The sequence below is a fragment of the Dermochelys coriacea genome, chromosome 22, assembly GCF_009764565.3.
Source record: "Dermochelys coriacea isolate rDerCor1 chromosome 22, rDerCor1.pri.v4, whole genome shotgun sequence".
Taxonomy (NCBI): Eukaryota; Metazoa; Chordata; order Testudines; family Dermochelyidae; genus Dermochelys; species Dermochelys coriacea.
The window spans coordinates 2,353,682-2,375,709 of record NC_050089.1 but is presented as its reverse complement, the minus strand read 5'-3'; the positions used below and the strand labels follow the sequence as shown (position 1 = coordinate 2,375,709).

The following is a 22,028-nucleotide window of genomic DNA, read 5'->3' as shown; positions in this document are numbered from 1 at the left end:
GGATATTCCCATTGTGGAGAAGGAAGTGCAGAGCCACCAGTCGCACTATAAGGTGAGTGAGCTGCCTCCCAGCCGGGCCCTAGTACTGCTGGCCAGGGCTTAGCACTGTGAATCTCTAGCCAGGCCGTCAGCACCGTTACCCTGGCCTCACAGTGCTCAAGGTGTATTTCTTGTGTCCCTCTCTTCCTTGCGCGGGCTTCCCTGTGCTTCAGATGACGCTGGCACCAAACTACCGCATGTCTCCCGAGAATGGGAAGATGGTGAAAGTGCGACCGAACCGAGCTGCCCACAGTGCTGTGACCCGGTACCGCGTTCTGGCTAGCTCTCCCTCTTGTTCCCTCCTGGAGCTCCAGCCAGTCACAGGTGGGGCTCGTGTGGACCCCGGTTTGTTCGGATATGCTAGCGACCAGAGCCCCTGACATGTTTCCTATGCTGCCTCTGGGGGGTCCCTATAGCGACAGCAGATGCCTGAGGGGAAATGGTTCAGGCTGAGCCTGTGGGTCCCTGGGAGTTCAGGACTTTGCAGTCGAGTCTGGCTATTGGATAAGATTGCAGTTCAGCCAATCGGGAGCATTCCTAGTGCGGTGGGGACCGAACGGTTTGCTCCAGCAGTCAGTCGGAGTGCTTGTTCGCATCCAGGCCTCTCTGGCTGCTGGGGCTAATGACAGGCTGCAATCTCCAGCCCATGCCCACTCTTCCTTTGGCCGTCAGTTTGGGCAAGCAGCAGGCATGTGCTCAAGTAGGTGGCACCAGGCTGTGTTCTAATGCCTGATTCTTCTCTCTCCTGTTGCGTGCTCAGGAGTGAAGCACCAGCTCCGGGTCCATCTGGCCTATGGATTGGGGTGTCCAATCCTCGGGGACCACAAATACGCACACTGGAGCAAGTTGGCACCCCAGGTAAGAGGTGATGGCTCGGGGAGGAAGTGGGAGCTGCTGGCCCTCAGAAGGGGAACAATGGCAGAGTTATGGGGCCTGTGTCCCTGCTGCAGCCCAGGCCCCGGGAAAGGCTCCACTGCTTGGTGTGAGGCCTGTTGCTAACCTTTCCCTGGCAGCTCTTCCTTACACATCCACAGCCTGCTGAGACTGGCTTCTCCAGGCCAGGGAGTTCAGAGCAGTTTGGTGGGATCTCCAGCACCCCCTTCTGGCAGGTGAGGCCTGTTCTTCTCAGAGCCTCAAACCCAGAGGAGAATCTAGGAACCAGGCACCAAGACTGCCAGCTGGAAACTCAGGAGGAGTCCTTATGGCTTCTCCCTGCCCCTGAGATGATGGGTTCCCCTCCTACAACAAGACAGATCCTGGGGCATCTCCTTGGGGCATCACCTTTGCCACCACAAAGGTCCCAAGGCACCTCTCCCCAGGGAAGAGGTGGGGAAATGTGCAGTAGGCAGGTCCCATCATCTCTAGGGGAGGAGGGGGTGGTCGACTTTGCAACACCCAGCTCCTGGGGCTTCTCTCTTTGGGAGCTTGGGGGTGTCACCATGAAGATCCCAAGGCATCTTTTCCCCAGGCAAGAAGGAGATGGAGGGAGGGATAGCTCAGTGGTTTGAGCATTGGCCTGCTAAACCCAGGGTTGAGTTCAATCCTTGAGGGGGCCATTTAGGGATCTGGGGCAAAAATTGGGGATTGGCCCTGCTTTGAGCAGGGGGTTAGACTAGATGACCTCCTGAGGTCCCTTCCAATTCTGATATTCTATGATTCTATGTTATGCTACAGGCAGGTCCCGTGGCCTCTCTGCACCAGCCAGATCCTGCAACACCTCACCCTAGGTGAGATGGGAGGGAGCGATCTCGCCCTAAAGCAGATCCCAGTTCCTGTTTCCTCTCGGATAGTGTTTGGTCAGCTTAAGTCTTAAGCCCAGTGCTCTTTCACTGAATCGGGGGTAACCCCCAAAGGCTCCTGTGATTCTCCCTCCCCCAGGCAGGTACCTGGAACACTGTGAGGATGTCCGGCTGCGACTGGCTGTGGGTGTTTCTAATGCTTCTGCAGCTTGCTGTATCCACAGAGACCTTGTTCTCTCGGCCCTCCCTGGCAGTAGGGGCTGGGGCACTGCCTTGCTTTTGCAGGTGGTGTGCTGGCTTTGAGCACCGGCTCTCACCCATCTTGCTTGCTCTCTCTCTCCCTTTCTCTCTCCTTGGAGCAGAAGCTTCCCGAGAACGTTTTGAAGAGATTGGGGTTGGAACAGGCCAAGGTGCGTCACCTCCCCCTCCACCTGCACGCCCACCAGCTCACCCTGCCCACGGGGACCAGCGGGGACAAGCAGCTGCACCTGGTCTGCAAGCCGCCCCACTTCTTCACAAACACTTTAAAGCGGCTCAAGCTGGAGATTCCAGAGTCGCTGGAAAAGTGAGAGGAGAGCGGAGCCGCCTGTCTCCTCAGCCGCCATTGCTCCAATGACATCTGACTCTGGTCCTAGCTGCTGTGCGGTGCTGTCTGCCTCATGGGAGAATGGGGTGATGAGTTCAGTGATCTCAGCCGCTCCAGGAAAACCACAGCCACTGGGGACACTGTCTGTGCATTGACCTGTTTGATTGATTTTGGGCCGTTCAGCCGCTTGGGGGAGGTTCTGACTCGGCTCCAAGGTCTGGTTCTGTGCAGAAACAGGACTGGATTCAGTGACGAGCCAGCAGGTTCAGCCAGTTGTGGTTTGGCAGAGGTAGAGCAGGGCTTTGCCTGAAATCCAAACTCAAGCCATGAACATCTCTAAACAATAAATGGTGTGATCTCATTCTACATGGTAATGCTCTGTTAGGAGTTGCGTAATCTGGGAGAAAGCCAGGTTGTCTTTGCCATGGGGCTTCGCACCACTGAGATGTCAGCTGCCATAGGCAGAAGGCACCGGAATGACCCATTTTGCTGTGCACTGTGCTGCAAAACCCTGTTCGGGGGTGACTGACTGACTGCTGGGCTGAGCTGAGCTGGTGGGGCCAGTTTCCCCTCTAAGGCCCTGGGCTGGAGGTATTGATGGGCTGGGTGAGTGACCCAGGCAGATGAGGGAAGTGCAAGGCTGGAATCCTGCCACACAAACGAGGTGGGTTTCCCCAAGCTCAGCATGTGTTGAAGGGGATCCTGTGGGGCCAGGGGTGCACTCGGTGATCCTGGTGTTCGAGGGGTGGGGAAAGGGGCTCTGGGGCAGCTCTGCCCTCCCTCCATGGCCCCAGCTGGAGATGCACCAGATTTTGGAGCTAATCTCTGATTTCATGAGAGGTGGAGTCACAAGTCTCACAGCCTCTCTCCTCCTCCTCATTTAATTCTATCTGGGGCTGCATTCTGGTGCTAGCCCAATTTACACTCTACTGCTGGCAGCATGGGCAGGGCCCACGGTGCATGGAGTGGGGCAGGATAGCCCTTTCCTACTGGCTGGAGATCTGTGAATTGCTCTGTCTGAGCTGCCGTTCTAGTGGGAATATGTATTAAGACAGTTGGCCACGGGGCAGGTCCCTGTCTGGGATCCGAACTCTTCACCGCCACAGGCGTTTGTAACATGTTCATTTGTAAACCACACAGTGTAAATACAGCCGTGGCTTTGCCTTGGCCAAGGGACTGCACAGAATGCATGCAGTTTTGTGCTGGAGCTTTCCCTCCCCGCTGCCCACAGCACCCTTGGCAACGTAACTTGCATTCCCGCTGAGATTCCCTTGGCTCTGCAGCTTCCCTCCAGCCCTGTAGAAGCAGGTTTTCTCTAGCGGCCCAGCAGGAACCCTGGGTGCTGTGCTATGAGACCCAGTTCTTCGATCGCACAACAGCAGATTAATTCTAAGGCAACCTGCCAAATGCTAGATCAATGTGAAACCGCCTCAGCTGAGCTCAGCAAGGGCAGGGGACGGTGATTCTCCCCACGCAGCCCTGCCCTGTCTGTGTGTCACAACAGTTCTAGTCCTTGCCCTCCGTAGAAAGGGGTTAACGCTCCTGGGGCGAGTGTTATACAGTCAGACTATGGTCTCTGACTCGGAATCAATGAATCCTCCCCTCCAGCCCTGGCCCTTGCTACAGCATAGGCCCTGCAGGGCCCATTGTGCGGCAGAGACAGCTGAGCCCATGTAAAGTGTCCTTTGCAAAGTCTGAGATGTCAGTGTGCAGACCAGATGGGAGAGTTCATTAGCTCATGCTGGCCTAGGGCTTTCCTCTGTAGAGGTGTTGGGGGGGGGGGAGGGCATGGCTTCCTCACTAGAGGGCTCTCATCTCTACAGTCTATCCTGCCCCTAGCCCAGACACACATTCCTTTTATCCAGTGGGGCACAGGTTTGCTGACCATGAAGACAAAGGGGGCAAGGCCCCAAGTCCTTGTTGAGGGGTGGCTGGGAGCAAGGAGGATAAGTGGTGGTGCACTAAGGTTTGAAGGGTCTCTGGTTTTGCAGGGTGGGGAGGGATTGTGTTTAAATACTGGATTGTCCATGTGGCTGGAATCTTAAGGGGATCTCCAGGTGTGTCCCATTTGGTTCACAGCTGGAGAGAGAGCACCTCACTGACCTCTCGTCCCGCTCCATTCTTACAATGCTTGTCCGTGGCCGTAGAGTGAGATGTGCTGATGTGCAGTAAGTAAATCAAAGTGGGATCTAAGCTTCCAGCCAGAGGGGCTTTAACATGGTCCTGCCTCTCCTAATTCAGTGGGGACCCCTGGCAAAGAGATGATGGACGGACAGCTGCATAATGAAGGGATAGTCTCTTGGGACTCATCCAGGCTAGACCCCTTCTTTCTTCCATGGTTAGTTGGGCCTGAAAGGTGGTATGGCCATCAGGAGAAGGCCTGTACCTGGCCTGGGCTCTGGATGGGGAGGGGTGAGGATGGCTGGGCAAGATGCCGCTGCAGCCAGAGTGAGAGGCTAGAGTGGCCAAGCAACCAGAGAGGCCCACTAAGTGAGCCCAGGGGCACAAGCACGGCAGCCTCTTGCACTCAGAAGTGTCTCTGACAAGCCTGCATGGGGGAGGCTCAGCAGGGTTTGGCCAGGGGGGAGAGGCAAAATCCTGAGCAAGCAGGTCAATTTATCAAGGGGTGGCTGTTTAGGGGTGGAGTTCCTCAGGATGAGGGTGGGGAGCAAGGGATCTGCCACTGAGCTTACCTAGGAAGCAAGCTGGGTCAGGCCTGGGCCACCTGAGCAACGCGAACAGGTGGTGGGATTTCTAATGTGGCTATCATCCCAACAAGCAGGAGAAAATGGTGTGGAAGAGACCCCATGGGGCCCTCTAGAGGCACAGGCCAAAGGCTTGAGAAGAGGGTGGACCTGGAGCGGTGTCGGCAGGCACCAAGGCCCAGATTTGTAAACATCTTTAAAAATCTGTGCGAGTGAGGTACCTCAATACCTTTGAAAATCTGCCCTTGCCTGCTCCTCTCTATCCGCCCTGAGGGGCCATCAGCTCTTGTGCTCAGCAGCGTCTCCTCTGAACAGCACAGCGGCGTCCCGTCCCTCTGGTAGGCGCACGTGTGAGTGTCTACGGGAGTCTGGGGCTTGGCCTGGTCAAACGCCCACCATGCTCGCCTTGCAGCCCTGCAGTGCCTGGGGCAGTGTCAGGCCGTAGAGAGGCCTCTCTGTATCGTGCCACTGGCTGCCCGCAGGGCTGGGGATCTGAGTGTCAGCGGTTATTACAGCTGACGCTTGCATGCATCCCCCTGGGATTGTGCCTCCCTGCCAACCCTCCTGCTCATTACTGGATGTGAAAATAGCCCAGCAGCCCCACGCCCCTTAAAATCGCTGCTAGAAATAAATCCCTTCATGAGAGAGGGCTGGAAAACCACAAGGACGCGGCCTTTTGTGGGGTTGCCCGGGGCTGGGTGAGGCAGGCCAGAGCCCAGCAATCCCTCCCTCTGCTCTGTTTGAGGGAAAGCTATTTGTAACTTTCCTAGGAAAAAAAGGCTTCCCTTGTAATTAGCAATGCACTGCCTGGGCTGTCATTTACCGCTGCCCGGTACATAATGCTGGGCAAATGCAGCTTTCAGCCCCACAAGTGTTCATGCCCTGCTAGCTACTGCTCGGCCGGGATCAAACCGTAAACAGTAGCAGCTGCATCGTCTCTGCTCCTGGAGTCATGTCTCTCGCGCACACGGCTGCTGAGTACATGCTCTCTGATGCTTTGCTCCCGGACCCTAACGGCTCCCGAGCCAAAGGCCTTCGCCTGGAGTTACCGAGCGACCGCGTTGTGAAGTTTGTCACGGTGGGCCTGCCCCTGTTCCTGGTGTCCCTGGCGTTCGTGCGGGAGTTTTCCATGGGTGAGTTGTAGAGTGGTGTGTTATCGGGGCTGGTTTTAGATCAGCATTAAGGGGGAAAAGTTCTAGGGCAGGAGCAGGGTATGCAGCACGGACCCCATTGGCTTCCTCTGGCTCTAGTTTTGCTGGTGCATCACAGGTATGTGGAGGGTTCAAGGAGCAAGGGGGTGTTTATGGTCAGAGTTCTGGGGGTATGGAAGAGTTTCAGAAGGACGATAAAACCTTGGTCTATTTCGGTACTTGCTCCAGCCTCTAATTACTAGAAGTTAAGGTGAGACCTTAATGATGTGTTGACTGTCCCACATCTGCCACTGCAAGGTTCTTCCATCTGAAGCGTCTGGTTCTGGTTGCTGTCAGAGCCAGGCCACTGAGCTAGATGGACCTCGGTCTGATCCTGGCTGGCAGTTCCTATGTTCCTGTAAACACTCGGTGTTCCCCTGGAGAGTCTGTGGTGTTTATCATCTGTGTTGCAATAGTGCCTTGGAGCCCCAGTCATGGCCTGGAGCCCCATGGTGCAAGGCACTGTACAAAGAGAATAGAAAGCCCCAAAGAGCTTCCGATCTAAGTAGGGTGCTGCTGCTGCTGGTGGGACCATTCCTTAGCCAGCATCTAACCTTGGACATAACTTGCCACAATTCTGACAAAAACAACAGCTGCTTCCCTCTCCTTGGGGTTCCCAGTTCCTGTGCTGATGTGGTTAGCATTGCACCTCACTGGCTGGGCGCCTGTGTTGTGTGGTCTCTCTTTCTCCTGCCCCTGGATATTCTTGGAGGCTGTGGTTTTCTCTGTCCCTGCAGCCCCTTGGGGAGCCAGCCCAGCCAGCGCTGGGATGCTGACAGTGCTTGAACTGACTCTTCTTTTCCCTGTTTATAGGACTTGGCCTAGGAACCTATTACACACAGTTTCATTGATAACACAATTGGATGCATCTTAACCTCAGGCTAAACATGGACTTGGAGGATGATCTGCTTCTGCCTCCAGAGGCTTTGGTCTAGCTTCCTTGCTTTCTACCTCTTTCTGTCCATCCCACTGCTACATGCCCTATGTTCTTGCTGAGAGAGAGGTGTGTATGGGGGGTGGTAGATGAGGGGGTTATGTCACAATCTTTCTTAAGTCTCCTTTGTTGGTTCAGTTGCTACTCCTGGAAGAGAGAGAGAGCATCTATTAAAATCAAAAGGGAGATGCCTATTTACGCAATGTGTGTTTTAGCCTGTGGAACTCCTCTCCACATGATGTTAGAGAGGGAACAAGCTTAGCAGGTTTCAAAACAGGGTTAGACATTTCCCTGAATTTTAAGAATATCATCGGCAATTAGACCTTCTGGGAGAGACATTTATGAGGGATACTCCCCTCTTGACAGAAGCCAACCATTGCTTAGCTGGGACGATGAAGAAATATTCCCAAATGCATATTACTGTGTAATTAACTATCAGGCTGATTTTCCACGAACTTCTACAAGTTATGGCTCTGGTCAGAGAAGGAATACAAGGCTGGCTGGACCAGGGGAGCAACCCCTGGATCAACCTTACTGTAATGTGTGGACAGAAAAGTTGTGGTCTTATGAGAGACTTCAATTTGGAGACATCTGCTGGAGGTCTCATTGAGCTAGTAGTAAAATAGCATTAGCTTCTTTTATGGGTGATGATGTTCTAATACAAAGGGTGTTGCATTTAACATGAGGTAACTGTATTTGGACTGGTTTCAGAGTAGCAGCCGTGTTAGTCTGTATTCGCAAAATATCCGATGAAGTGAGCTGTAGCTCACGAAAGCTTATGTTCAAATAAATTTGTTAGTCTCTAAGGTGCCACAAGTACTCTTTTTTTGGTATTTGGACTCATTCTAATGACTAAAGATGAATTCCACGGGACTGAAGTTGGTGGTTGTCTAGGGGGCGGTGATCAGGAACTGATTACATTTAATATGGGCAAGTAGAGGTTAGTCCCAACCAGTAATAGAAGCATTTGGTGTTTCAAAAGGTTTCATTCCCCTAAGCTGAGGAAAATTTATCAGTGACATTGGAAAGAAAAACATAGAAAACTATGAAAGAAAACTGGGAGTTCTTTAAAAAGAATGTAGTAGTTGGCCAAAAAGCCATGATTCCACAATTGAGAAAGAGAACATCTTTGGCTAACAGTCATCCTGGTTCAATGGCAAAATAACAGAGCAATTAGCAATAAGAAAGCAGTATGTAACAAATGGAAAAATAAAATATACAGCAATTGATAGAAATTAGAAGTTATGAAGTGTGGAAACTCTAGGGATAAAATATTTAAAATCAGCAGGCCTGGATAACTTGTAACCAAGAGTCCTAAAAGAGCTGGCTGAGGAGCTCTCTGGCCAGCTGATATTAATTTTTTTATAAATCTCAGAATCTTGGGGGAATTCAAGAAGACTGGAAGAGTGCTAATGTGGTGATGATAAAAAAGAGCAGGCAGGATGGCCCAACTAAGTGTGTAAGTTATAATAAACTTTTGTAAGGTGTTTGACTTAGCACCACACAACATTCTAATTTTAAAAATTTAGCACCCCTCAATATCAATAGACCACACATTAAATGGATTAGAAATGAACTGACAGCTCTCAAAAAGTAGCTGTCAGTGGGGAACCTTCATTGAATGGGGGTGCTCCGCTGGAGTTCAAGGCCTTATGCTATTCAGCCACTGGAACAAATTGTCAAGGGGAGAGTGAGATCAAGACTGGAGGCCTTTCTGGAAGATGCTTTAGCTAAACACAAGTCATTGGGCTCTACAGAGGGGTAACAAGCCTGTGTTATTCAGGAGAGATCCCTTCTGGCCTTAAAATCTGTGACTCTAAGGTCCTGTGTTGCCAGTGATTTAGCTTTCCTGGCAGAAATGTTTTGGTTTCTAGTCCCGGTAGCAGAGGACACTTGTGTTTGTGGGGTTATTTGTGTATGTCTGACCAGAGAGTGAGAGGTTTGTGGATACAATTTCCATCCTGCCTCAGAAATTTGTTCTTGAACTTAATGTACAGGAGGCTGGGTGGAGCCAGAGAGAATAAATAGATGTGTTTTTGCTGGGTTGTTCCTTGATTATAACATAGATTGAGGTGCCACCCGGTTATTAGTCTCCTGAATGGACATTGAAATAGTCTAGTTGATGGGCTCTCTACCGTACTGTCGGCTATTCATGGCGTTAGAGCTGTGGCTAACTCTGTGTGTATGTAAAGCACCAGAACATGGTGATACAGGAATGAACACGTCGTCTTCAAGGACAGGATCATCTCAAATGCCTTCATTAGCAAAGCTGGTTCCTTGATAGCCCCGTCCAAACCTAAATCATGATCTGGGCAAGACAGCAGCTAAATGCACCCTAGCTGGCCTGGCAGCAAAGTCTAGCCTGGTGAGCTGCCTGGGATTTGGCAGAACAGGTATCTCAGCTCATGACCCACCTGTAGCCCATGGCCTGGGGCTGCTGCATTAGGAGCATAGCTGGGAGTTCCACTGCCCCAGCCCCTCAGCTGCCAGTTCCTCTAGCCCCCTCCAAAACTAACAGGCCTGGAGCAGGGATGGGGAGCTGGGGGCTGCAGGGCTGTCGGGTAGCTGCATTCCTGCTGCATCAGCCCCACCAGCAAGCTTGCGGCTAGGTCTGAGCACATGGTGTGACATGCCAGCTGGAGTCAGAAGACTTAGTGGAGTCCCTGGGGGCATAGCCTGAGGGTGTGTGGGGGGGGGGGAGCAGAGAGGGATCCCCCAGTCAGTGGTCTATAGTAGCTCACCAGACCATCCCTGCAGTGGCCAGTGGTTTGTGGGGTAAGTACCCAGAGTGCCTTGCACCTGAACGGGTATAGGGGGGCATTGGTGTGGCTGCAGGAAGGACGCCAGTATCCGAGCTCAGCGAGGCTGCGCTGAACTGCTCGTATCATACTGCTCGATTCTCAGTGCTGGCTGGAGCCAGACTTTCCTGCCGAACCTGGCTTTGCCAGTGAGGCTGTTCCTGGGCTGGCAGGAGCCTTTGCCACAGGGACTCTCACCTTTTCGGGCCAGGGCAAGACGAGTTGTGCCCAGCCGACTGTGTTACATGAGCTGTTGGGGAGACAGGGCAGGAGGGGATACCCCGGGGACTGTAATCCCAAGGCAGCTGCGAGGAGTGTGGACAACACAGCCCATGTCCAATGTGTTTTACAGCCCCTGGCCCGGTCTGATCCCTGCCCAGCTCCGGCCTGCAGGGAATCAGGCAGCCTGGCAGCAGTCAGCATGACCGCAGCCAGCGGAGATGTTGCCGTGTTGTCACTGAGTTTAACTTAGTTGCTGGCTGTTGCCTGTTCCGAGCCCACAAGGGGGTGCGATCCACACTGCACAGCAGAAGGGGCAGTGTAGACTGGCTGTCTGCCGGCTGGGAGAGGCGTGGGTTGGAACCGGGGCTGCTGGACACATTCACCGCAGAGATTCTGGAGCAGGAGGGTTCCGCGTTAGTGGGGACGGTGGCGGGTGGAATCCCCACCTGTGGGTCCACCAGCTCCTCCCTCTTGCTGTAACCACTTGCGCTCTGTTCCAGGGACCCAGATCAGCTGTTTCTCGCCTGCCAACTTCACAGGGAAGCAGTCTGCATACGTTGATACGTCTTGCTGGGATTCCTTGATCCACTATGAATTTGATGCTGCTGGAAACACTACAGCCAAATCCCTCTGGACTCTCAAGGTAGTGGGGCTGATGGGTTGGGGGAGCTCTGTATTTCAAGGGGCTGAAAATCAGCCCCCGATGCAGTGTCTCCAGGGCCAGTGGCATTCGGGTGGGCAAGGGACCCAGGTGAAGAACACAACTCATGAGGATAAAGTGCTCACTGCCCCCCTGTCAGCCAAAGGCGAGAGGGACAGGCTGGCCTTTGCAGTGCACCCTAAGGGGCTCTGTTGGACCAATTTTGCCCCAAAGCAGGAAGCCCTGCCCCCAGCCCCAGCTGGTGGAATCCCTGCTGATGTCTATCATGGCCGTGGCATGCGGCAGAGAGATTTATACCTGACAGGCAGGCTCCAGCCACCTGGGGCTTGTGGGATCTAGGCCAAATGGCTCCAGAAGTGACTAGGGGGTCAGTGTGCTTATGGTTCTGCTGTAGCATGCTCCTTGCGATCAGCTGTGCCCATCGGCCGGGTGGCTCCATTCTGCAGCAGCTGAAACTGCCGAGTGGTCTCCGGGGGCAGCCCCGTGCAGAGTCCATGGCAGGGACCCGGCCTGGGTGTCACAAGGCAGCGACTCTTGGCGCAAGGTCCAGATCTCAAAGAAGTGATCATGGTCACGTCATTGGGCAGAGAGGCCTCAATGCCACTTCTGTGTGTTTGGGAGCAGCCCCCACAGAGCTTCTGAACAAACCACCTCCATGTAGAAGCAAGAACCGCCTCTGCCATCTCCAAGAATCCCCCACCCAGGATCTCCTCTATTTACCCTGCAAACCCTGCATCAGCTCCCAGGGGCCAAGTGGAGTGTCCTGAACTGCAAGGCTCATCTGGAGAGCAATCTTGTTTGGGGCTCGAGTTCCCCCGAGTCTGTCCAGCTTAACCATTCCGCCCCCCCAGGAGGCCTCATGGATGGTCACTGAGCTGGGATTCAGGAGAACTGGATTCAATCCCTAGCTCTGTCATTGACTCCCTGTGGGACCTTGACCAAGTCTCTACCCTGCTCCATGCCTCAGTTTCACCATCTGTAAAATGGGGAGGATGAGTCATTCTAAAGAACTTGGAGATGGTCAGGTGGGAAGTGCTGTGTAATCGCTCGGTATCATTATATCTGGGGTTAGACCTCAGGGCTGCAGCTCCTAATCCGCTGTTCAGCCTTAGCCTGGCCATTCCCTGCCTCCTGAAAGTTACTCCTGGGAGAATTTTGCGCCACTGCTCATGCGCAGAAGGTACGTCCCCCACAGATTTCTTTGCTTCCCCACAGAGCAGTCATGCGACCCTTCCCAGCAGTATATTTCAGTGCCCAGGGCAGCTGGCAGACAAAATCACTGTGGGGCAGGGGGCGGTACTGGGGAAGACCTGGCTCGTGGCTCCTACCTTGGGCTGGGCTCAGCTGCTAGTCCCAGCTGAGCTAGGGAGGACGGGACTTCCTTTTCCTCTTCATGGCATCTGGGGCTGGGTCAGACCCACCCCAAGATTTCTCCCCCAGCTGCAGAAAGCTCTGCAAACTCCCACAACCCCCACTTCCTGCACCCATTGTTCCTCAGCTGCAGGGGGAGGGATCTCTGTACCGGGAGATGCTCCCCCATCTGCCCAACCCCCATGCATCCAGATCCCCTCATACCCAGATGCTCCCGGAAAACCTCACTCTCCCCACACTCAGAACCCCTCGTGATGAGTCCCATTCCCCCTGCATCTGGACACCCCAATGAGCCCCCAGATCCCCACCACACTGAGCCCCAAACAGCTGTACATGGCCCACCCCACTGAGCCCCACTCCCCTAGCATCTGGACCCTTCCGTGAGCTCCCCACACCTAGACCCCTCTGCCAAGCTCTATCCCCCCCCACACCCAGACCCCCTCCTGCTGAGCCCCAACCACCTTCACCTGGACCCCCCCTGCAGAGTCCCATTACTGTTGCACCCGGAAACCCCCAACAAGCCCCTGTGCATCCAGATTCCCCCTGTGCCCGGATTCCCCCCTGAGCCGTCTGATTCCACCTGGATCCCCCCCACACTAAGCCCCTTCATGCTTGGAACCTGCCTTGCTGAGCCTGCCTGCCCACACCTGGTGCACCTGGCACAGAGGGGCAGGGCCCTGAGGTGTTTCTGGGGCAGGCCCGGTCCTTGCGCTTTCTCAGGGTCAGGTGCAGCCTCACTGCTGAGTCCATGTTCCAGGGGGAAGCTGCATAGTGATCTCGCACCTCTGTGCAGCCAGCGGCTTCTGCTCCCCTGTGCCATCGCTGGACCCTCCACATGTATTTGACAAATAACATTTGCAGAATTTTAAAATGTTGTCTGCAGAATTTTTAATTTTTTGGCACAGAATGTCCTCAGGAGTAGAATGTGCAGCCCTGAATGGCCCTGACTTGCTGCCTGGCTTGTCCTTTATGCTCCTGTTATAGTCTGTTCTGACCGCTGCTCTGCTGGCCTCGGCCATTGCATTGTCCTTTGCTCAGGCCTTCCCCTACTCCCTGCTGCTCATCGCGGTAGCCATGTACCTGCCCTCCCTGCTGTGGAGATACACAGCCGCGCCCGCGCTGAACAGCGACCTGCTCTTCATCATCGACGAGCTGGACAAGTCCTACAACCGCTCCATCCGCTTGGTGCAGCACATGGTGAAGGTCCGCCAGGCCAGCACAGATGCCCGGCTCTTCTGGGAGGAGTTTGAGAAGTGAGTCAGTGGCTTGAGGACTGACCCTTTGGGTTCCTCCTCCCGTTCCCAGCGTGCACAGTCCTGCAGCCACCATCTCGCCGGAGGGGGTTCTGGGGTCTGACTGAGCCCTTTTCCTTGGAGATCTGGGCAGACCCATGGCAAGAGAGCTCTGCAGTGGGGAAGGCCGGAGGGATCTCCTTGGAGAATGTCCTTAGGACTGGTCCACCCAGGAGGGACCCTCCAATGCCCAGGTCGGGTCTCTGCCCCCCCAAACCTGTTCACACAGGGGTTCCCACCCAGCCCCAGCTCCCCCAAGGCCATGCTACCAGGACCGTCCCTCACCGGGGCTGCCCTCAGGCCCACCCTGTTGTGAGGAGGGGGTTCCTCAGCATGCAGGGGCTCTGAGGGGAAGGTAACACAGACTGGACCTGGGTGGTGGATCCCAGTAACCCAGGCCCCCATTCCCTCCCCTGTGGAGAGCCCTCTGGGGGGGCCTGGGATGGGCTGCAGGATTTGCCCACCTCATGCTCCCGCAAGGAGATCTGTTCCTGGAAGCCCCCTCCCCACATGGGGCTGTGGTCCAATCTGGTCCGGCATGTGTGTGTCTGATCCCATCCACAGCATGGGCTGCCCTCCACCTGGGGTGGAGCCTGAGTTGCCCCAGGGCTGGAGGTGGGCCTGTGAATGGGGTACAGGGTGCTCAGGGCTGGGCTTTGGGCCAGCAGACCCCCGGGGAGGTAACAGTGCAAGGCTCCAGCTGACGGCCACTGCCCCTTCCCCCACCTCACATGTGATTCCTCCCATCCCCTGCTGCCTCCTGCCCCCTTCTCGCCCCTGCAGCCAGGACTCTAGCTTCTTCTGCTGGAAGCAGCTGTGGATAAGCTGCATGCACCGTGTGGATCCTGCTGATAGTGAAGGGCCAGAGGGCTGCAGATACCGTGGTGGGTGGGGATGTGCGTATGGGGGGACTCCTGTAATGAAGGACCCTATGCTGGGTGCACTTCCAAGCTCGGCGCTATGGTTTCCTTAGAGTCCCACTGCCTGTATGCAGGCAAAACTCCCATTGACGGGGTGGGGGGATTGGCTTGTGGTCAGGATCAGGCCCTTTATGTAGCTCTTCTGCATTTAATCTAATGAAAGAGGGGGAGGGGAGAGGGAGGTTGATTTAAATCATGATGGAAATCAGCAGGCAGGAAACCTTGATTTAAAGCCTCAATTTTAATCCTGTTTTGCATTTGTACTTTGAGTTATTTTCCTACAGAAAGGTTGATGCTTATTGGAGGGTTGCCATTTACACGTGGATTGAAATAACAGCCTTTGCCCTAAATCCCGTGTTACTTTTTGCTTACCAGAAGGTTTATCCAGACACGTTTTTTCAGCTTCTTAATTTCTGCATTTTGATTACGCTAGAAAAGGGGCAATGCTGCAATTTTTAATGACTAGAGGAGGATTTAATTTTTTCCTTGTGATTTGCGTCATGCTCCATTTGGGTAGAAATTAAAATTCAATTACATGCACAAAACCAGCACTTAAAAACTGATCTTTTTATTAAACAAAATTACTTAAAATGTGTTGGCTACAGACGAGAAAAAAGTTGATCAAAACATGTTCTGAGTATAAACAAACTGACTCATTAACAACCCGCCTCCCAGTGTCCCATCCCTGAGCGCCCCCATCACTGCTTTGTGCTCAGTGCCAGGGTCACATTGGGGGCTAGCCTCGATGACCTTTGAGGTCCCTTCTAACCCTCTGGTTCTATGATTCTGGTTAATGCAGGGGCTGAGTTCTGATCCATCCAGCACTACATCCCCTTGGCGTCAGGGGCCGGGGATTTAACCCTAGAGGTGGAATTTACAGGCCAGGTCCTCAGCTGGTGTAAGCTGACTTCAGTGAAGTGACCTGATTTACTCTAGCTGAGGAACTAGCCCCAACTACCCCTCTGTCTCTCCCCCAGGGCTCGCAGGGAGCGGTACTTTGAGTTCCCTCTGCTAGAGCAGTACCTGGCCTGCAAGCAGAGCTCGCACTCCCTGGTGGGCGCCTACCTGCTGCGGAACCTGCTGCTGCTGCTCCTCATTGCTGCTACCTGTCTCTACCTGGGATTTCTCCACCTCCGTGTCTTTTTCCAAGATGAATTCAGCTGCTCCATCAAGACAGGGCTCCTGCAGGATGAGCCCTATGTCCCCGACATGATTCCCTGCAAGCTGGTCTTCTTCTCAGTCTTCCAGCTGATCAGCCTCTCCAACGGGGGGGTCTATGTTCTCCTGGCACCTGTGGTCATCTACAACATGCTGCAGCTCCTCCAGTGGGACAAACGCCTCCTGTCCATCTACGAGATGCTGCCCGCCTTTGACCTCCTCAGCAGGAAGATGCTGACCTGCCCCATGAACGACCTGAACATCATCCTCCTGTTCCTGCAGGCCAATATCTCAGAACTTAAGTCTTTTAGCAGGCTGAATGCGGTGTGCGCACTGAGGGAGGTCACCTCCAGCCCACAGAACATTGACACCGTGGTGGATTTCATGACCCTCCTCGCTGGCCTGGAGACGTCCAAACCGAAACACCAGGCCTGCACTGCAGGGGCCGAAGGAAACCCTCCTCCTCCGAGCAGCGAGATCCTGGGTAAGAGATGAATGGAACCTTCCTCCCTCCCTCTGGGTTAGTCTGAATTGAAGCACGGACATCTCGGTGGGAAGTCAATGAAAAATCAACATAGTGCTGGCAAAGCTACTCCATTCCCCCTGCTAGAAGTCTGATCTTACCTGGTCACCTAGCCTGTAGCCAGCCTGCCATGACAGGAGCTCTTCCTACTGGGTGATTCTCCATACCCTGTTTCAGAGTAGCAGCCGTGTTAGTCTGTATTCGCAAAAAGAAAAGGAGTACGTGTGGCACCTTACAGACTAACAAATTTATTTGAGCATAAGCTTTCGTGAGCTACAGCTCACTTCATCGGATGCATTGAAGTGAGCTGTAGCTCACGAAAGCTTATGCTCAAATAACTTTGTTAGTCTCTAAGGTGCCACAAGTACTCCTTTTCTCCATGCCCTGTGCAGCCCAGTTCTAAGTATCTTGGGCAAGGAGGCTCCTATCACTTCCTTTGGGGGAATATTCCAGAGTTCACAGGCGCTGATCTTTTCTTGACTGTCATCCTCAATTCTCCTAACTTGCATCTCATTACTTCTCCTCTCCCGCCTGCACCACCCCAATTATCCCTCTGGTGCTTCTAGCCTTGCTGGCAGTGCCAGGTGAGTGGTGAATTCTCGAGCGTATTTGGTGATATCCCAATTTTCTTTCTTTGCTTGGATGAGCTGGGGGGGGCAGGGCGTTGGGGGGGGCACACATTCTGCTCGGTGCCTCTGGGCACTCCCCCAGGAACCATGTTTATTACTTGAGTGCAGGGCGTTCCGCAGCAGCTCATTATGAATCATAGACTATCAGGGTTGGAAGGGATCTCAGGAAATCTAGTCCAATCCCCTGCTCAAAACAGGACCAATCCCCAATTTTTGCCCTAGATCCCTAAATGGCCCCCTCAGGGATTGAACTCACGACCCTGGGTTTAGCAGGCCAATGCTCACACCACTGAGCTATCCCTCCCTCAAAATTCAAACTTATGTAAGTCACATGGTTGTCTTTCTGTTCCCCTATTGGACGGCTTCTGTGACTAGCTATGTCTGAGCATGAGCTGCTCTTCCAATTGTGGAACTTGCTCCTGGTGCATAAAAGCTGCGTGGGATATTTGTGGAACATAAATGTGCCGGGGGCACAAGTGTAGGTGCAGAAAACTCCCCGGGAATAGCCCCAGGATCTGCTCAGCTCTGTGCAGAGGGGAGACCTGTCTGCTCCCCCAAAACCCACAGCCCTTCTCATGTTCCCCAGTTTTTCTTCTGCAATAGTAATGAACCTCGAAGATCACCAAAAAGAAAAGGAGGACTTGTGGCACCTTAGAGACTAACAAATTTATTAGAGCATAAGCTTTCGTGAACTACAGCTTATGCATCCGATGAAGTGAGCTGTAGCTCACGAAAGCTTATGCTCTAATAAATTTGTTAGTCTCTAAGGTGCCACAAGTCCTCCTTTTCTTTTTGCGAATACAGACGAACACGGCTGCTACTCTGAAAGCTGTCATTATAGAAGATCACCGTGTGCCACAGACCAACCCTGAACCACACGAGGGCAACCGGCCACTGCAGGGCACAATGGGACCCCTCTTGGGTTGGTGCAGGGGCGGAAGGTCCAAACGGGAGCTTTCTAGGTCACAGATGCTTCATGGTAGCTGGGATTTTGCGGCTGTCGGGATTTTGCATGTGGGTGGGTGGGTGGCTGCCATAGTAACCGTTGAACCAGCTTCACTGGAGAGCTGGCAGCTTAAAAGCCAGGCTGCCTGCAAGGCTCAGAGGGAGCTGAAGCTCTGCCCATTGCGGACCACTGCTGGAGGGCAGGCCCCGCAGGCCGTGGGGCAGCAGCTTGGAGCCCTGTGCCCCTTCTTCTCCTGGGTCACCGAAGGGCAGACTGAGGCACGGATGGGGGAGGTGTCTCGGGTGCGGCACGAGGTGAAGCATCCTGGTGGTCAGTTGTCTGGCTGTAAACGCGGGGTTCCTGCCTGTCCCCTGTGCCCTGAGCGAAGGGTGCCGAGGTGGGATGGTGGGAGCAGAGGCACCGCATGGGGTCTGGGAAGGGAATGCTGCACCGTTCAGCCAAGTCTCCCAGGCACCTCGGTGCGACTCTGCTGGGCCAGCGAAAGGCACCCGCAGCCTCTGCCACACCTCTCGTCTCGTTCCCACCGCGCTCCCCTGGGGCAGCTGCTGTCTGGTCTGAGCTCTTTGATTTCCAGGCCCGCTTCACTCCCCGTTCTCTCCCCAGCCCCCGTTCTGCTCGCTGGCTCCTGCGCCGTGTGAGGTGCACTCCTGGGCAATGCTGGGCTGGCCGCTCCCGCTCTGGGGCAGGGAACGGAGCGTGGCTGTAAACCTACCTCCTGCTCTAGCCCAGCTTGAATTGATTTCCTTTGGCCTGTCTGGGCCCCCGGCCAGGTACAGCGTGGGCAGCTGGTCGCCACGGATGGGAGCTGTCCTGTGGGCCATCCCCCTGTCCCGTGTGCCATCCCCCTCACTCTGACAATGCCATCTTGGGTTAGAACATGGGCCTAGGAACTCCTGGGTTCTCTTCCTTGTTCTGCCATTATTGGCTGTATGCTCCCCCAATCTGTGCCTCAGTCTCCCCTTCTGTAAAGTGGGGAGTATGATCCTTATCCCTCTTTTGGCAGTGCCCCGAGCTCCCTGGCTGAAAAACACTAGGGTCATGCTCAGTATTATCAGCCCTGTCAGCACGGTAACAGCTGCTTCAGCTCCTGGATGGCCAGCGAGCAACAAACCTGCCTCCTTCCCTTTCAAGAGCAGCACAGCACAGCATGGCAGGGGGAGCCTGGGGGCTCAGAGGAATCACCTGGCGCGTGGTGTAGCTATCAGCCATGCTCGTGGCTAGAAACATCCTGGAGGGGCAGCCCCACCCTTACCCGCGGCCATGCCTCCCTTATAGGCCACGCCCCTGGGATGTGGGGGACCCAGGTTCAAATCCCATCCCATCCCATCCCTGCCAGATACCTTGTTCTTGCTCTTTCCTTGGTTCAATGACTATCCACAGGCAGCAGGAATGACTATAAGTTATGGCTAAGGGAGTTTCCCTATGTCCTTACAGCAGTGCCATAGTACAGAGCGACCCCTGGAGGCCTCGTAACAGCTGTGAGCGTGGCTCGGGAGAACAGCCACTCTTCAAACTGTGACCATGGGGCTGGATCCCATCAGTGGGGAGAGCCAGATTGTAGAAAAGGGAGTTGGAGCTGAGTGGAAGGGAACAGGAGCACTAAAAACCTGGGGCTGCTTTGCTAAAAAGAGAATAGAAGGAGATCCCCTGATACCTTTAGCTGCATGAAATAATGAGGGTGGGGAGAGGGTGCCCCCATTTCCCCATCCCAGCATCCTGTAAGAGAGCAAAGGGCATGCAGTGGCAAAAAGCAAGAAATGGAGAATGGATAAAAGGAAACTGGGTACAATGTATAATTAAACGGTGGACCTCACTGCCTCTGGATTTGATAGAAATGTAATATATCGCTGATGCTGGCTATGATCAAATGCCAAGTGCCAGCAGTATGGCTGCTCATTAGTGTCCAGCTGGAGCTGGGGAAAATTCCCTCCCTTGTTACACAAAGAACTGAATGAATGGGGAATGAGGGAAATGGGGAGGGTGTTATGCCTCTTCCTGGAGCCCCCAAAAGTGGCCACGCTTGGACAAAAGGTACCAATCTAGCTGGACCCTTCAGCTACGGCAATCCCTGCAGGAAAGGGTGTATCCTGACTGTCTGAGACAGGGCGATGGGAGGGCTAGGCTGGTGGGGAGCAGGTGCCACAGCTCCTGCTCCAGTGAGGCTGGTCACATCCCTTAAAAATAAAGGGAAAAGGGAGAGCCCTATCACCCACATATCCTGGTGACTTTCTTTTCTCCCTAATATCTAGAAATGAAACCCACAGGAGAAGCTAAAAGAAACGCTGGCCCCAAGCCCAGCCTGCCTGGCTCTGCCTGAGTGATGGATCCTGACAGATTGCTGAGCCGGGATGGGAAGATAGCAGCTCTCCTGCCGAACGATGACAAGATGTTAGAGGACAATTAAGAAATGTAACATAACCAAATCCATGGGGTGAATCCAGGCTACTGGCCTATACCCAGCTACTGCTCTAGGATTGGCTCTGCATTCATCCCACCCTTGTCATCATGGCTGAAACCGTTCATGGCCCTAGTTATATGTCAGATCCCTTCTTCAGTGCCCATCAAACTTGTTTTTATCTGGACCAGGGTAATCGTCACCTGCCATTCTCTTGGGTCCAGCTGCTCCAGTGCAGCTGTGGGGCCCGATTCTGGTTTTATAGCAATTATACCCCAGTGTAACTATGGACGCCAGCGGAGAGACTCGTAATGTGCTCTAGCAAAACTGATCTCAGTGGAGTTACTTGCCCCACAGGAAGTGGACATAAATGGACATAAATCAGATGTCAAGAATTATAACATTCAAAAACCAGTTGGAGAACACTTCAATCTCTCTGGTCACTCGATCACAGACCTAAGAGTGGCTATACTTCAACAAAAAAGCTTCAAAAACAGACTCCAACGAGAGACTGCTGAATTGGAATTAATTTGCAAACTGGATACAATTAACTTAGGCTTGAATAGAGACTGGGAATGGATGAGTCATTACACAAAGTAAAACTATTTCCCCATGGTATTTCTCCCTCCCACCCCACCCCCCACTGTTCCTCTGATATTCTTGTTAACTGCTGGAATTAGCCTACCTTGCTTGTCACCATGAAAGGTTTTCCTCCTTTCCACCCCCTGCTGCTGGTGATGGCTTATCTTAAGTGATCACTCTCCTTACAGTGTGTATGATAAACCCATTGTTTCATGTTCTCTGTGTGTGTGTATATCAATCTCCCCACTGTATTTTCCACCAAATGCATCCGATGAAGTGAGCTGTAGCTCACGAAAGCTTATGCTCTAATAAATTTGTTAGTCTCTAAGGTGCCACCGGTACTCCTTTTCTTTTTGCGAATACAGACTAACACGGCTGCTACTCTGAAACCACAGGAAGTGAGAGTACCAGTGGACCCAGGGGCCTGAGGAAGGCATATTAAAAATTAAGCAGAGGAAAGGGAAAATGGTTCATAATTCAAAAGTAAACGCTGTGTATTGTTCTTGCTTTAAAGGTATGTGGGTTCTGCGGAAGCAGGCTGCTCTGAAGGACAGTAGGGTGCTAGACTAGAACCCACGAGCCCTGCCGGGGGGGGGGGGAGGGAGAAATCGCTCAGTGGTTTGAGCATTGGCCTGCTAAACCCAGGGTTGTGAGTTCAATCCTTGAGGGGGCCATTTAGGGATCTGGGACAAAAATTGAGGACTTGGTCCTGCTTTGAGCAGGGGGTTGGACTAGATGACCTCCTGAGGTCCCTTCCCACCCCTGGGGACTACAACCCAGCTGGCCAGTCACATGGTCCTGGCTCACTCCCTTGCCAGCTGTAAGTGTCAGGGTTTAAAAGCAGCTGGAAATAAGAAGCAGGGGTCAGCACAACTGCCCCCATGAAGAGCTACTGCCATGCCATAGAAACATAGGACTGGAAGGGACCTCAAAAGGTCATCTAGTCCAGTCCCCTGCACTCATGGAAGGACTAAGTATTATCTAGACCATCCCTGACAGCTGTTTATCTAACTTGCTTTTATAACTCTCCAATGATGGAGATTCCACAACCTCCCTAGGCAATTTATTCCAGTGCTTAACTACCCTGATGGGAAGTTTTTCCTAATGTCCAACCTAAACTGCCCTTGCTGCACTTTAAGTCCATTGCTTCTTGTCCTATCCTCAGAGGTTAAGAAGAACAATTCTTCTCCCTCCTCCTTGTAACAAACTTTTATGTACTTAATGGTTATCATGTCCCCTCTCAGTCTTCTCTGCTCCAGCCTAAACAAACCTAATTTTTTTCAGTCTTCCCTCATAAGTCATGTTTTCTAGACCTTT

General features: G+C 53.4%; 2 protein-coding genes across 2 annotated transcripts in view; both read left to right on the top strand.

Moving 5' to 3' along the window:
• The window catches only part of PANX3 (pannexin 3), a 24,720-nt gene extending 4,109 nt beyond the window's left edge, over positions 1–20,611 (top strand). Inside the window, exons 2-6 of the mRNA XM_043500967.1 lie at positions 5,994–6,202; positions 10,714–10,856; positions 13,284–13,498; positions 15,435–16,099; positions 19,984–20,611. Coding sequence (XP_043356902.1) covers positions 6,022–6,202; positions 10,714–10,856; positions 13,284–13,498; positions 15,435–16,099; positions 19,984–20,051 — 1,272 coding nt within the window. The 5' untranslated portion in view covers positions 5,994–6,021 and the 3' untranslated portion in view covers positions 20,052–20,611. The remainder of the gene's footprint in view (positions 1–5,993; positions 6,203–10,713; positions 10,857–13,283; positions 13,499–15,434; positions 16,100–19,983) is intronic.
• Positions 7–2,730, top strand: RPUSD4 (RNA pseudouridine synthase D4). Its single transcript, XM_043500968.1, has 4 exons — positions 7–52; positions 213–363; positions 800–897; positions 2,141–2,730. Exons 2-4 carry the CDS (start codon positions 213–215, stop codon positions 2,345–2,347), a joined length of 456 nt encoding a protein of 151 aa, XP_043356903.1. The 5' UTR covers positions 7–52; the 3' UTR covers positions 2,348–2,730.
• Positions 20,612–22,028: the final 1,417 nt, after the last annotated feature.

Excerpts from the sequence above, each read along its gene's own strand:
- RPUSD4 (XM_043500968.1), top strand. The coding sequence starts at position 213 with ATGACGCTGGCACCAAACTACCGCATGTCTCCCGAGAATGGGAAGATG. Across the intron at positions 364-799 it reads GGAGCTCCAGCCAGTCACAG|GAGTGAAGCACCAGCTCCGG; the intron begins GTGGGGCTCGTG and ends TTGCGTGCTCAG. Across the intron at positions 898-2,140 it reads GGAGCAAGTTGGCACCCCAG|AAGCTTCCCGAGAACGTTTT; the intron begins GTAAGAGGTGAT and ends TCCTTGGAGCAG.